Genomic DNA, 15,632 nt, shown 5'->3' with positions numbered 1-15,632 from the left:
TATGCTTTACACCTTCTAAAATTTATAAAATTATAGTTTAACCCAAAAATATAAAATTTTGATTTATTCCTTAAAACTATAAAATATGAACTAATGGTCTATTTAAGAATGAGCTCATACATAATTTACCTGTCAAATTAGTATCTACTCTACCTACACAAATAATAATAATAATAATAATAATAATAATAAGGTAAATATGTTATTAAATATACTATTTTAAATAATTATTTAATTAAGTTGGTCTGACTTGTGATTTAAAATCCTATAGAAAAAAGTTTGAAGAAGACAATCTTTTTCCTAGTCCATGTACGAGAATTGGCCAAATAAAAAACAAAAACAAAAACAAAATACCAACTACATATATTTTAATATATTTCATTTATTATTATTTTTATATAACGATAAAACAATATATTAATGGATTAAAGGCTAAATTCCAGCTTTTCTCCCTCTATTATGCCTATATTTAAGAATCGGTCGATATAATTTAATTATTTAATTTTATAATAATTTTAGCTTTAACTATTTTTCCTTAAAGTATTGGCACAATTTTTTTTAATATTTTTTAAAACTCATCTTATAGATGTGATTTTTTTTGTTTATATATGTTGAAATGAGTGCTTATAAAAGAATTTCTTGTCAACCAGAATAATTAATAGTATTATACTTTACCCTACTAATTATATTATAGAAGATGAATTAAATTATGTCAAAATAAAATATAGAAATTAAATCTCAAATTTACAGAAAGACTAAAATAATAATATGATTATGATTAAAGTATACGCGTGTAATAGAATTTTCATTAGTAATGAAAGTGAATTGGTAATGAATAATATATAAATAACTAATTACCATAAATTTATTTTCATGTTTGTTAATAAATATATTTTTTATTAATTTTAATTAAAAGTATAGAAAATACAAGGGTTAAATAATTTTTTTGGGCCTGAACCTTTTCTTAGTTCAAGGTAGGTCTTGAATTTGACAATTGTTTCTACATTGAAATTATGAACATTCATTTAGTACAGACATTAATGTAAAAATAATTATTAAATTTAGATTCCAAATAATAATCTAACCCAAATAAAATTAAGATCAAAGTGACGCTTTGGGTCTCATTCTCTATGTAGTAGGCTTTGTTTAGTTTTATTTTATTTTTGATTATTGGTGATAAAATTTGAGTTTTAAATATAAGGTCTAAATTTTATTTTTAAATATTTTATTATATCTCTGTAAAATATTTTTCATCTCCTGAATATTTTTAGAGTTTAAAAATTTCATTTGAACCAAATATTATTATTCCTATAAATATTAAATAAAAACATTATTCGAATTTTGATATTAAAATTATAAATCAGTATATAATAACTATTTATATAAAAAATATTTAAATAATAATTATATCTAAATCATAGTAATTTATCTTTTGGTAAACTTCTTAATTTTATTCAAATAAAAAGTTTTTATAAATGCTATAAAGAAAAGAAAAGTTTTTATAAAAAAAATCCTTCAAAAATTTTCTGACCATCCTTGCCGCCAGGCTAGCCTCTTCCCACCGCTCTATCTCGGCCGCGCAAGGCATACCAGGAAGTTAAATAAGGTAAAATTTTTAAACTTTGACTTTAGCTTCGCTGATTTCTATTATATTCTGCTTCATCTTCAAGCTTGAAGGCCGTTACTGAGGCTTTTCAGCCGCCGCCGCGAAATAGCGACTGCGACAACGCTATTTGAAACCTAGTTTTGGGTATTTATTTGCTTTGTCGCTCATATGGATTTTGATTGCTTTATGTGGGAGTAAAAACGGTGTTTAAAAAAAAAAACAAATCTATTTGTATACTTACGAGTTAATGCCTTTTGATTTCCATTTTTTATAGTAGGTTTTTTTAGGCAAATGGGGTTTCAAAGTAAAGAATCAAGCTTACAAGCCGAGAATACAGTGGATGATGATGATGATGATGATGATGATGTAATGGAGGATTTTAATGGGGAAGAGTCTGAATCTGGGCCTATATCAGATATGAAGTTAACGGAGTAGTCAAAGAACGCTGTATACAATAGGGAAGGCCTCATCAATAAGCTCTAATATATCAGCTGGCCAGAAAACGTCGACTGGATGCACGAACTTCCCCTTGATCCGATCAAGAGAAAAAGGTGGAGGTGAACGATGATTCAGCAAGACAGCTCATGTTTTACACTCAAGCATTGGAAGGGACGAGGCTGGCATTCGAGAAGTTCCAGTCAATGGGGTTGCAATTCCTTCGGCCACCAAACTATTACGCGCCACCAAACTATTACGCGAATATTCCTACATGGAGAAAGTGAAGGGCAAGCTTTAAGCGCAGAAGAGCCGGAGTCGGATCAAAGAGGCCGAAAAGAGGGAAAAGCAAGGAAGCCAAGAGAATTGCTAAGGAAGTTCAAGCTGAGAAGTTGAAAGAAAGAGCTAAGCAAAAGAAACAAGAGATTGAAGCCGTTAAGAAGTGGAGGAAACAAAGGCAGCAGAATAGCTTTTGAGACGGAAAAAAGGGTTTACCGGACTTAGGTTTCGAAGACAGTAAATCATTCGAGAGGTCAAGCAAGAAAAGACCAGAGGTGTCTCCGGGGGATTGATCTGGAGGTAAGGCAAAGAAAAGCAGTGAAAAGGGCAATAATAAGAAAATACAACAGGGAGTTCTGGAATTCCGAGTTCGGGTTCAGAGGTAGAATAGGTTTTAAGAAGCAAAACACTGCTGAAACAACAAATGATCTTAAAGGCTATTGCAGGTAACAAGAAAAGGAAAAGGTGATAGATTGTTTTAAGCATTTTTGTTTAAACTCTAAATTGTTGTTTAATCCTTATCTTTTTAATACATTGTTTGTGTCATGGTGATTAGTCAAATATGCATTTAGAACTTAAAATCATTGTGTATACAAAGGTACTTAATGAAAGAAATGGTACACCAGTCTTCAATCATTCATAAATTTTCTATCAATGAGTGATACAACACTAGAAAATACACCATACGGAGTGAAGAAAGCCAAGTACGGTTCCTAACGATTAGGAATCCTACCTAAACCTAACAAGACAGTACAATTAGGGGTTAAAAACTTCATGATGTTAATACCTAGCTTTAAAGGGCTTATATTTGTTTCGGACAAGGATTTCATGTCCGTATAGATAGACCATTGTGCATGGTCTATCAGCTCGAAACTTGACACTGTGATAGACTACGGCTGTTTGATTCGTTTTCAGCTGAAGGCGAGTTATTGTCAATACTAGAATTTCTATAGCTCTGGATAGGGTTTAAAGAACCTGAATTGTCTCCATGGAATGAATAGGTGAGAATTGGCTTGATTCCACCATAGGACACATTAATGTCTGCAGGCATGGAATCTGTAGCCGTAGGACTGACGATAGTCACTGTGGGTTCAATTCTCTGTTTCTTGTGCTTCTGCTCCTGCTTGTGACTCGGTAGGAAACTGCCGACAACAACCTGTTAATTCATAAGGTTTCAGATCGTGACAATGATCCTTGTATATATGTTAGTGTTTTTTACTACTTAATATCTTTCATACAATATGGTTTCACCTGCACAGGACCGGCAGCTACCAACAGACCAGCAAGTCCCCCTCCTAGAACACGACCATCTGGACCTGCCAAAGAAATACTCATCCCACCCGACCTACTCTTCGTTCCGCCATTGTTAGTAGGCATATATGAACCAGACAATGAAAGGATCTCGAAATGTCCCTGGACGAAATAATAGGGAAGCTAGATTTTACTAAACGGGAAAGACAAGAACAAAGCAAAAAGCTTACACTTGAAGTAAATCGGAACCAGTTTTCTAAATTGGTTGAATAGGCCTAATAACACTAGGAAACTAGTAACTAATATTTCATGCATTCTTATGCACTCAAACTCGTATTAGAGGACGAAGGGACACACCTCATACGTCAGAGTACCACCGGATGAAGTAGGCTGACGAAGGGTAACATTTGAAATAGTTCCATTTGCCGAGAGGACGCAGATAGCATGAGCTCCTTGCTGAGAAAAAAACATCACCTTCATTGAAACGTCCTACAGAAATCATAATGAAAGTGAGAGACACACAAAAACATTATAGCTGAAAGTTATAGAAAAAGTCACTTGTATTGATTACCCCTATGATTCATCGACAAAGAGGGCATACCTCACCAGCATTCACAGTGATCACATGAGGTGTGAAATTTGTCCCGACAAAATATGCGATTCTGTCACCTATATATAAACAAGTACTCAAATTAGTAAAACAAAAATGAATCAGCAAATCTTTTATAAGCATGTTGATTGCATCTGAACTAAGAAGATCAAATAACCAAGCAGAGTCATAGTAGAACTTGATGCACCAGTCGATGCATAAGTCCAATGAGGGGACAAGAAACAAACCCCATATCGCTGACATCCGAGTTCCATGCTACTCACTAAAGCACACCAAAAGTATTGCACAACCCCTATTGTGCTGTTAAGCTTAATCATACCCCACGAACTAAATATATACATTGACTATGGTGCTCCATAATGGATTTAAGACGGTAATTGTACCTACTTTACGTGTTTCACTAGACAACAAAAGCACCTTAGATGTTTCTGGGTGAGGAGCATTCAATAAAACGCAAGACTTGTACACCTAGGCATGCTCTCTTGTAATGCTCTCTTGTAAGGCAATAAACATGAAAAAATCGAATTTCCCTTGCATTTCTTTTATTTTCATCTTTGTAATTAGCTTTACCTCTAATAGCACAAAAATGGATATCATCAAACTCTCTACGTATCTTAAAACATATTACGTACAACACAACATAAACATATGATCTTTACTTCACTCAGATGAGTGCTTCTCTTGTGCTACACGTCTCGAGCAATAGAGTGTTTATGAAAACTTAGCAAAGATAATTCGGTTTTCATATTGAGGTTCATGTTTAAGATGGAATGCTTGTAAATTCAAGTCGAACTAATTCTGAACTAAAGCACCTTGAGTTATTCTACCTTACCAACTAAAGCACAAAAGCAAAGGTGGCACTGGCACCTTGAGTAACAACATTCTGGTACTTTGCTGCCAATTTTTACACTGTCTAAAGGCAAGTATAGCACTCTGGAGACAAGAGAGATTCTCCTAGTAAATCAGCTTGTCTGAGTCAGTATCTACCATTAATTCCTCCAGATATGGACCAGAATCTGATAAACTGGTCCCCCTCACGATTTTTTTTTTAAGGTTACAAGCAAAAAGTCCCGGATAGACAAAGGCCAACAAAGCCATAGATCTAGTGAACAAAAAGCGGTAGAAAACCTCGGTCCAGACTAAGCCCTAAAAGACAAAAAAGGGGTAAAATGTTATGGAAGCTTCTGTATTAGAATTCAGATTGTAGTTTGTCCTCCTTACACAAAATAATAGGCAAATTAGTACTGTTAAAAATCAACATCGTGGTGGCTAACAGAATAACCAAATAATTACACAATGTCTGTTAAGTGTACCTCATTTTAACAAATAGGGACCAAATTTTAACCATAAATGGATGAAATTTTAACAGAATCTAACCCATAAAATACAATCCATACTTTTACTCAAGAAAGCCCAGTTCATCATAACTCCTAATTCTCAAATCAATGAGCTATATACCTCTCTTAAACGCTTCATAAAATTTACCTATAGCTTTTGTTTTGCTCGCTACCTATTAATAACATAGTAAGTTGAAAGTTGAATTGTTGAAACTCTTTTAACATTTTAGCCCAGATTTTCATTTTCTGAGACCCCAAGATTTTGAACAAAAAAGGACAGAAACAATTTATTGCTATAAAATAAAATTTCAGAATACCTGGGTTGGTCTCGAGCTCATAGTTAAGCGACTTTTTGATGAACGTGTCAACTGGTTGGGCTCTTCCCTGATTCCAACCAGGAAAGTCTCCGTTCATCGGAATCGACGCCGATATCGGCATCGGCGACAATGTTATGGCCAAAGATCCATCCGGTGCGTACTTTCTCGGTCTTCCTCTTTTCTTCTTCATCATCTCTGAACCGGTCCCATGTCCCGGCGGCACTACCATGCTAGGCGGAGGTGCAACGATGCTCGGAACTGTAGGCCCCACATATGAGGCCACGTGGAAGCCATCTAGACCTTCATCTCCTTTCACTGTGACACCGAGCGTAGGTCCCTCTTTGTCCTCCATATATGTGAAAAAAAAAAACAAATCGCAACTGGCTAAAACCCTAAAACCCTGCAACCTACGATTGAAGATTGAAGCTATTTGTAAAAATTTAGAGCGATTAAATCGAAAAAAAAACAGAAAATTTATCAGAAAATAACACAACTTGAGCTCAGTTACAGAGTAAAAAAAGCATAAAATAGAAGAAAAAAGAGTTTGAAAAAAAAATAAGATAATAACTTTGATAAAAAATTCGAAGATCAAAAGGAACTCAGTTTTATGAGCATTAAATTTGGATTTACTTTTTCTACAATGAAAATTTCGTGGCTTAAATCTTCATTTTTGAGAAGACACAAAGCTTGATAATGATTTTAAAAAAATAAAAAAATAGCAATAATTACAGAGAAGAAAAATGCAATTTTTTTGGCATGAGGTAAGAATTTGTTCAGCAAACAAGAATTTAGGGTTTTGCAGGAGAAAAGGAAGACAAACGAATAAAGTAAAAATAATTAGAAAAAAAAAAGAGAAAATATAGTAATAAATCATTTAATATTGTGAAATTAATTAATAATTAATAATATTTTAAGGATTGTTCTAGGGGAATTTTTATTTTAAAATAAAGTTAAATTTATATGGATATTTTATTTTTTTTAATATTATCTAAAGATAAATGTCAGTATTTTATTCTTATTTGTGATTTTTTTCTAAAAAAATTCTTCTTATAGTTAATTAAATAATTTTTATTATTTTAATTACAAAATTCAAAGTATGAATTTTGGTTAATAAAACGGTTCACGTCCGTCTTGGAAATTTAATAAAATATTTTACTAAAAGGTGATTTTCTTTGATGGAGTTTAATAGTAGAATTTGTGGGCATAAATTAAAAATAATATTACTTAGATGAATTAAAATAAAATTAATTCAATATAAAATACAATGTTTCAAAAAAATTGAAATATACAGTCGAGGTTGCTGAGATGTGCAGTATATTGGATGATTTATTTCTCCTTATAAAATAAAGATATGATGAGGTTATTATTCAATCGGATAATCTTGTAAATGTTATTTTTATTTGTGAGAGCAAGATAATTAGACGAATTCAATAAATCCTAGCCTTTGAAGAGAAATGAGCCTTGAAGTATGTTTGGATAGTTGATGCTTTGACAAAAATGACTTTATCGAGTGATGAAGCTTTACGCATGTTTGAGGATCACACTTTAAAGATTATAGCGATTTTGAAAGAAGATAACTTTCTTGATAATTTATCTGCGATCAACTCAATGTAATCTATTATTTAGTTTACTAAAAATTTTGAAATATATAATTCTAAAAATAAGGGTAATTCGAAATTTTAGTTAAAATTAATAATTCTAATGACATTTATAGACTTTTATATAATTAAATTTAAAAGATTACCAATTTCTTCTTAGAATAATTTTTCACATATTTTTTCACTGGCTCACATAAAAGTTAACTAAAAATAATCTCTCTCTTTTTTTTTATATATATATTAATCTAATCATTTATATTAAATAGTATTTTTATAGTATATTATGAACTGTAAAGAGCCATCCATGGCATTTTCCAACTACTAACAATCTTCTTTTGTTTGTTTAGTTAAACCAAAGTTAACTAAAGTTAATTAAACTAAATACCCTCTTATTTTCAGGAATTTACTGTTAATGCCACTGTTATAAATTTTTGCAGCACTAGAAGCGTATTGAAAATGGTAAAAGTAATATGAAGGAGATTGTAAAAAAAGTTTGGTTATATTTTATTTAAAAATAAATAAATTAGTATTTATATATTAAATTAAAGAGTAAATTAATTTTTTTATTAAAAATTTCATTCACTATTAAAAATTAGTATGACTGATGAAATAATTAAATAATTATATGTGACGTGCTATGTTTATTTTATGTTAATGTACAAAGAATAAATTTTAATAGTAGAAATTGATGAAACATCTAACAAAAAGATCGATTTACTTTTTAATCTAATGTATAAAGATTAATTTGATCATTTTTTAAATATAAAAGATAAAATGTAATTCAACCCTAAGTATAAAAGCTTCCATAATACTTTTATAGATTGAAGATGCATTATCAATTATATCGAGATTGTCAACATAACGATTACTAAAAATTTTTTGTTAAAATTACGATTAGATCTCTTCCAAAAGTATATAAATACCGGACATGCTTTTGCTAAAAGCATTAGTGTTAATTAAATTTAATCATCAGCCACATATAGCAAGAAACTGAAGGAAAAAGAAAAAGAAGAGTAGAAACATACCAAACAAAAATTTCTCTGGAAAGATTTGTTTTCTTTCCTGTAAAGAGTGAATTTTCCCTAGTAAAATAGCTCAATGTTACAATCTGCTACAACAGGTATAAACACAAAGGACTTTCCTTACCTCTTCTCATACATCTCACTGAACTGAATATGTTACTGCTTTCAATTACAGAAGCACGCAATCAAATCTTATGACGACAAGTTTCGGTTGCCATCGAATTCTCTTCTGATAATTTCAAGCACGAGTTCATTCCAGGTATCAATAGGACCTGGCATGCACCAGTGCAAGCAATCTTGAGGAGGTGGCTTTCCGTCTGGACCACGTTTTGTGATTTTATTTGGATCCGGATTCCTATACGGGCCTGGATGGCCATCATGGCGATACGAAAAGACTTCGGTAATGTCCATCAACTGTAGCTTGGACTTATTTGTTGCCTTCTTAACAGCACGTTCAAAACCCGAGACCTGTTTCTCATGCATTATATTTGTAAAACCGTTCTCCACTAACTCACTGATGGCTAAAGGTTTTTCCTTTCCAGTACATGATCCACCCGTATTCCAAGCCCCGCCCTCATAATGATCAGGAGAAAAGGAACGTACGATAGTCAGACCGGTGTAATTAGGGTGTGTAAGAATTGCGGAGAGAATTGTCTCTACAGATATTCCAAATGCGTCGACATTGTTGACTTTCATGGGAGGAGATCCATTTGGCCACCATAATTGTCCTCCCACAATCTCATTGTTCAAGACATAGACAGATTGTTTGGCAAACCAGTGGCCGGAAGAAATAACAGTCACATCAAAATTTGGGATGAACTCCATTAATTTATCATCAGGAGCATCAAGATGAAGCTTGGTAACACCCTCGGGAGCAAAGTCAATTTTTTCAGTGGTTTCACGAACAAGCCAAGAAGACCATATCCGGACTATCATTACAGATGTTGACACGAAATGCCATCGTTGCATTCTTTTGTTCCCTCGATTTTGTGGAACTTCAACCTAAAATGATCCCGAAAGTAGATATAAGAAAGATCAATCTATTGTATGAAGAAAGATGAACCCTAAAGGTACAGAGATGCATATTACTAACATTAACTAATGGAAATAATATTTCAGACTGCATGAGCCTATCACAAAGCTACAAACAATCCATTCCCGGACATACCATTGTTCTAATATTTCAAAGCCAAGAAACTGCTCGATGTGAAACAACGGATTAAGCCAAGAAACTGGCAGTTTAAGAGTGTAGATACTTGCCTGCCAGAGAAGGCACAGCATCGATTCCATCTGATTTCGAGCGACAGAATCACCAATGAAAGCAAGTGTCTTTCCTCTCATCAACTCGAGAAACTTCTTGGCATCAAATCTGGGGAGGTCACATTTAGAGGGTTTCCAACGCCAATTCTCGTATTCCTTGTCGGGCCTCCCATTGCCCTGGCAATTCTGCATCTGTGTTATGACAGGGCAAGAATTGTTGGTGTATGATGGTCCTTGTGGATCATAGAACCACTTTCCGTTGTATAGGTCACAGCCTAGAGAGTAACCAATCGAAATGAAAATCAGAATCTCCCCGAGCTTGAAGAGACTTTATACAATAATACAGGGGACTAAAAGAACTCATGATGCGGGACTCGAGACTTAAACAACATCAGCAAGCTACCATGTTAGACATCTAGCATAAACCTAGTGATAAAACATAATAAACTAGTGTAAAGTTGATCTAAAATCGGATGGAAGATTCCACCTATACTATAGCAAAAACGAGCGAACAAAAAAGAATGGCAGCCACGGTTAAGTTGATCTAAAATCGGATTTTAATTCAAAACAAGTGTAAAAGGAATACTACCTGAATCAACAGAATTGCTCTCAGATGTATTGCTAGACGGAAAACAGGACATGTCTGCCTTCTTTTCTGTTGCTCTAGACGACAGTTTTGGAAGCTCTGTAGGTTTCTCCAGAGTCTCATTATTCTTCAAGTCAACTGAATCTTTGCCACTAGAAGACGGTTCTACATTAGACTCAGATGCCATCGAATCCTTTTCAACAGATCTAATGGAAACTTGTGCTTTTTCATTATTAACAACAACAGAACTATTTGAACTCATCGTGGGCAGTTCTAAATTCAACCCGGATGACGAATTGCTATAGCTGTAATCTACATTCTTCGATGCAGGCAAAACTATTTTCCTATCAACACTGTAAAAATATCCTCTAATAGCTGAACCGATCGGAAACGAAACTAGAAGCCAAGAAGCAAAAATCAAGAACATTGCTAGTATCACAACTGAGGCTGCAATGGAAGTAAGGCCCCGAGGGAAAGCAACCATTTTACCATTGCCTTTTGGGGAAGCCAATGTCATGGTTTCCTTATTAAGTACTAAAACGAAGTGAAGATCGATCGACTAACTAAATAACAACTGTTTATACCCGAAGAATCTGAGAATTTCACAGTAAACTTCTAAATCGATAATTTATAAGCATTCAAATCGATTTAAATCAAAATTTTCTTTTCTAAAGTTCATTGCATATGCTTCCATCAACGAAACCATCTAGTAAATCCTATTAACGAATCTCAGAAGAACATCAAATTTCCTGGAAAAAGAAAACAAAACAAATCTTAGGAGAAAAAAATCCGTGATTAAAGTAATCATTGATTAAACTTGGAAATTAACATCAAAAAAGGAAAATCTTAAATCTCCAATAATTAAGGAATTAGTATAAATCTATCAAAGCTCGTTCTGAAATAGAAACTTTTTATTTTGACTATAAGTAAAATTACTAAGAATAAATCAAACATCTAAAAGAAGTTCTCTGTTAATCAATATCCAAAAACATCACTAAATAAACTAAATTAGATTTGAATGTTGCAGATATGGAAATTAAAAAAAAAACAAACAGAAAAACCTGAAATTCAACTTCGAACTTACAGTAATTGGTGAAATACAAAGGAAAATGCAAGGATGGACTTGTGGAATTTTGTAGCTGGATCTTAGGGAAAGCGAAATCGACTCGGATTAATAGAGGGAAAATCAAAATTTGGGATCGGGTAATACAAGAAAAGGAATATTATAATTTTTTATTGCCGATATGTGTTTAAATTAGGATAATATAATTTTTGGCCCCTGAACTTAAGAACTAGATTCATTTTGGTATCGAAACTTGGCAATTAGATTTATTTTGATCCATGGGCTTTAAAATTTTAAAAGTTTAACATAGCACTTTGACATTATGCCATATCATCACTTGAAAATTAAAAATATATATATAATTTTAAGTGATGATGTGATACAATTTTAGAGGGTCATATATAGTGTTCTAAAAACATATAGTGTTAAAATGACTTAAATGAAAACTTTTGAATTGTTCAATGACTAATTATATAGATAAATTATAGATGATAACTGATTTACTAATAGTTCAATGACCGATTTTTCAATGACGTGTCACATGTACCTCATGCTGATGTACATGGACCAAATTTTAACAATAGAAATGGATGAAATTTTTAACAGAGATGACCATTTTTCTCTTTGATCAAACGTATAGAGACTAATTTATTTATTTTTTTAGTAGAGGAGATAAAATGCTATTTGACTCCCAGTACCTTGGCCTCCATGATACTTTTATCGATTCTTTCCTTCCTGAAACAAAAAAAACCCTTCTAACTTACACATGAAAATTTAATCCTATCAAATTGAAAATAAACTCGTTTCAAATTGATTTGATCATGAAAAATCAATAATTCAAATTCGTCCAATCTGAATCTAAAAAACTTAGACTCAAAATAATTGAAATTTCAAATGACCTAAACAAAGAACTTGAAATGGCTTAACTTGAAAGACTCAAACTTCAAATTCGAATGAATCAAACCCAAACAACACCGATATTAACTTAATCCAAATTTACACAAATTAAAAACAATCCAATAATATAATTGATAGGTTTTATTAAAAGGGTGGACACAGTCAGTCCACTCTTTACTAATTTACTTTTAAAATTTTATTGAGCAAATTCAATGCATGCAGCAAATTATAAAGCATGTTAGCTAGGCCTCATGAAGGTACGTAGAATGATGATGATCACACGTGCACGTAGTTCTTGGATTAAAGGCAAAGCAAAAACCAAAAGGGGAAATGAGAGAAATAAACAGAAAAGAGAGCATCATCTTATATTCTTTAACAGATGTTTCTAAAAGTGTGTTTGGTTATGGGACCATTTTTTTCTTGTAGGAATGTCCAGCCAAAATGAAACAACTGTTTCCTTCAACCAGAGACTTCCTTGTGTCTGTTCTTCCCTTCATTGCCCATTAAGATCATTATTCTTCAACATTTTCCTTTTTGTAGTTAATATATGGAGAATTAAGGACAGTTCCCCTTCATTCTAGTTCTATGTTTATTAAAATTATTGGATAACAATTGTGCAATATAGACGAGGATAAAGCTAGAAAATTGCTTTAGGAGTTAAAGATGAAATGTAAATTATTGAGGAGTCAAAGTATAATTTTATTATTATACGAACATTTAGTTTCATAAACATTTAAGCAGTTACATGAAAAATCTATCATTTTTTAGGGGGGCAATGCATCTGCCTACTTGAAGAGTTTGATGCAAACACGAACTTATTTAATTCGAACTTAAATTAATCCGAATATAAATTGATTCAAAATCAAAATCATACAAACTTGAAATAATTTGAAAAAATAATGCAAAATGATCTAAACCTATAATAACTTACAATCAAAATCGACTCCAAAAATATTGAGCCTCAAAACCAAAAATAACCCAATAAAAAATGACCCAAATCTAATACAACTCTAAACCTAAAATTACATAAAACCTAAATTCCAATAACTCAAAATTTTTAAAATCTAAATATCTCCCATCTAAATCAATGATTCCAAACCCAAATCCCATCTATTGGTAAGAAGTGCATATATAATAATGGTTTGGGGAAGAAAGTGGAATAGTCATCACCCAAGCTTCTTCTATATGGATGCAAGTGGCATCATCACCTTTGGCACTATAAATTTGTTGATTTTTAGCATCACATTCACACACACAGACTTGGCCAGTTTTGATTAGTTAGTGAGCATATACAGGCCTTATTTCATGATTTCATGTGGAGTCACCACCGGACCGCGTAGCTGCACCCGACCTAGCCAGCGTGCTGCGGCCATGCCATACCATTAGCATCCTATTCTGCACGTTGGCTTACGCATGGGGTTCTCAAGACTTTTAGCCCACAATCTCATCACAAAGCATTGAAAAAAAAAATAGACGCTAGATTAAAGTGTGATTTCAAGATATTTTTTGGCCAATACATTCCTTTTCATTGTTTATTTTTTTAAGTCCTAGCATAGCTAAAGTATACTTAAGAAGATATACTTAAAAATAATTTGGATTTATTTTAATTACTTCATATAATTATTTTTGGGCAATGATACCATGCCAAATCCAAGCCTTTTGTTTTGGTTTCTTTTTTTTTTAAGATTTAATATTAGTATTATTTAGTTATAATTTATTTATTATTATTAATATAATTCCTAAAAATTAATTTATTATTTTTTAAGCTTAATATAACCTTTGGTATTTCAACTTATTTTTTTTCCTAATTTGGTACTTAGACTTGACACTTTATTTTAATTTGGTACTTAATTTTGTTGGGTCCAATTTGGTTCCTAAATTTGCCAAACGTTATACAAATTACTTCTATATATTACTAATGTTATTTTTTATAAGGTAGAAAAAAATAATCAATATATGATCGATAAGTGGCAAAAGATATGATTTTTTTTGTATTTAAATGTTCAATTAATTTTAGTTTTATTTATTTATTTATTTAGTTTTATTAATTTAAAACAATGAATTTATTTTATATTGAGTTTTTAGAACTCTTTTTCTTATTCAATATTAATTTGTTAAGTATAGCTCAATGCGTAATTTTTTAATATGAATTTTCTTTAATACTAACGATATTTTGTAGCATAACATAATTTTTTTTAACACCATTAGTGTTTTAGGAGAAATTTGTATATCATTTAATAAGTTTGGGTACCAAATTAAGAAAAAGTATCAAATTCAAGTAATAAATTGGACAAAAAAACTTAATTTAAGAAAAATTGTCAAATTCGAATACCAAATTGGACTAAAATATATATATATCAAATTTAAAAAAAAAGTCAAATTTAAATACAAAATATTATATTAAACCTAATTTTATAAAATTCTAAAACCTTTACCCCTTAAATCTTAATTCTAAACCTTAAACACTATATCATAAAACAATCAACTCTAAAATTTTGAATTTATCTATAAATCTTAACTTTGTGTTGGATCACTTCCATTTTCTATTGCTTTTTAACTTTCAATACATATGAGATTTAAATATTTGTATGTATTTACCACTTTTAGATTTCGATTTACAACATATTTTAGTATTACTCATATCTATTTTACAATTTATGTTTAGAGTTTATAAAATTTCTTAATAATATTATCTATAAGATTCAAACCAACATTCTCATTTTATAAAAACATAATTAAAAATGCAAAATATATGAACCACGGGAGTTAGATGAGATGACAACTTCACCAGTAGTCGAGGGTTTGATTCTCACCCTGAGTATGGAGCAGCTTTAAAACTCGTGACAAACATTTACTTCTTTAATAAACCTACAAAATGTGAAGGATTAATTACTTAATTTACTCTAATAAATAGCATAATATATGAGTTTTTATATATAACTTTATATAGAATAGGCTTTAAAGATAATGTGGCTAATCCTTCATTTAGAAGAAAAAAAAATAGAGTTAGAGCAAATAAATGTAAATAGTAGAAAGTCAAAGGGATTGAATAGATTAAAGGCATAGATTTTGAGGTGCTAGATCTTGGTCTATTAATATTTGATACATTTTGTCTTATTATCTTATGGGATCTAAAATATTCCCACACTTCGTATACCCAAATATTTGGTTCATTGCATCCATCCTATAAGGTGTTTCACTTTTAACTTCCTTTTACTATTTTATAATCTACACTTAAATCTAACTATTTTTTATTAGTTTACACTAATTACATCGAATTCTGATTAAATTTGAAGTTAAATTGAATTGAAGTTTAAAATAGAAACTAAAACTTTCCTAGTGTTATTTTTACTATTTATATGATTTGAACT

The 15,632-nt window shown here is 31.4% G+C and overlaps 2 protein-coding genes and 1 pseudogene across 3 annotated transcripts; 1 reads left to right on the top strand and 2 right to left on the bottom strand.

Moving 5' to 3' along the window:
- The first annotated feature begins 1,464 nt into the window (after positions 1-1,464).
- On the top strand, positions 1,465-2,866 carry LOC107931061 (probable rRNA-processing protein EBP2 homolog; annotated as a pseudogene).
- A 60-nt stretch (positions 2,867-2,926) lies between these two features.
- On the bottom strand, positions 2,927-6,659 carry LOC121211232 (AT-hook motif nuclear-localized protein 6). 2 transcript variants are annotated; one of them, XM_041083790.1, is made up of 6 exons: positions 6,466-6,643; positions 5,836-6,242; positions 4,173-4,240; positions 3,929-4,060; positions 3,572-3,733; positions 2,927-3,476 (listed from the first exon to the last, which is right to left on the bottom strand). In XM_041083790.1, the coding sequence occupies exons 2-6, from the start codon at positions 6,185-6,187 to the stop codon at positions 3,183-3,185; spliced, it is 1,008 nt and encodes a 335-aa protein (XP_040939724.1). In that variant the 5' UTR covers positions 6,188-6,242; positions 6,466-6,643; the 3' UTR covers positions 2,927-3,182. The 2 variants fall into 2 exon arrangements, with proteins under 2 accessions (XP_040939724.1, XP_040939723.1); XM_041083789.1 differs by having other exon boundaries at positions 5,836-6,659.
- Positions 6,660-8,345: 1,686 nt separating this feature from the next.
- Positions 8,346-11,508, bottom strand: LOC107931054 (protein YLS7). Its single transcript, XM_016862840.2, has 4 exons — positions 11,386-11,508; positions 10,305-11,050; positions 9,716-9,990; positions 8,346-9,457 (listed from the first exon to the last, which is right to left on the bottom strand). The coding sequence occupies exons 2-4, from the start codon at positions 10,816-10,818 to the stop codon at positions 8,648-8,650; spliced, it is 1,599 nt and encodes a 532-aa protein (XP_016718329.1). The 5' UTR covers positions 10,819-11,050; positions 11,386-11,508; the 3' UTR covers positions 8,346-8,647.
- Positions 11,509-15,632: the final 4,124 nt, after the last annotated feature.

This window comes from Gossypium hirsutum, chromosome A12, assembly GCF_007990345.1.
Source record: "Gossypium hirsutum isolate 1008001.06 chromosome A12, Gossypium_hirsutum_v2.1, whole genome shotgun sequence".
Taxonomy (NCBI): domain Eukaryota; kingdom Viridiplantae; phylum Streptophyta; class Magnoliopsida; order Malvales; family Malvaceae; genus Gossypium; species Gossypium hirsutum.
This window is presented reverse-complemented; position numbering and strand designations above follow the sequence as displayed.

Excerpts from the sequence above, each read along its gene's own strand:
- LOC107931054 (XM_016862840.2), bottom strand. The coding sequence starts at position 10,818 with ATGACATTGGCTTCCCCAAAAGGCAATGGTAAAATGGTTGCTTTCCCT. Across the intron at positions 9,991-10,304 it reads GAGCAATTCTGTTGATTCAG|GCTGTGACCTATACAACGGA; the intron begins GTAGTATTCCTT and ends GTTACTCTCTAG. Across the intron at positions 9,458-9,715 it reads TGCTGTGCCTTCTCTGGCAG|GTTGAAGTTCCACAAAATCG; the intron begins GCAAGTATCTAC and ends GGATCATTTTAG.
- LOC121211232 (XM_041083789.1), bottom strand. The coding sequence starts at position 6,187 with ATGGAGGACAAAGAGGGACCTACGCTCGGTGTCACAGTGAAAGGAGAT. Across the intron at positions 4,061-4,172 it reads TCACTGTGAATGCTGGTGAG|GACGTTTCAATGAAGGTGAT; the intron begins GTATGCCCTCTT and ends TGATTTCTGTAG. Across the intron at positions 3,477-3,571 it reads TAGCTGCCGGTCCTGTGCAG|GTTGTTGTCGGCAGTTTCCT; the intron begins GTGAAACCATAT and ends ATGAATTAACAG.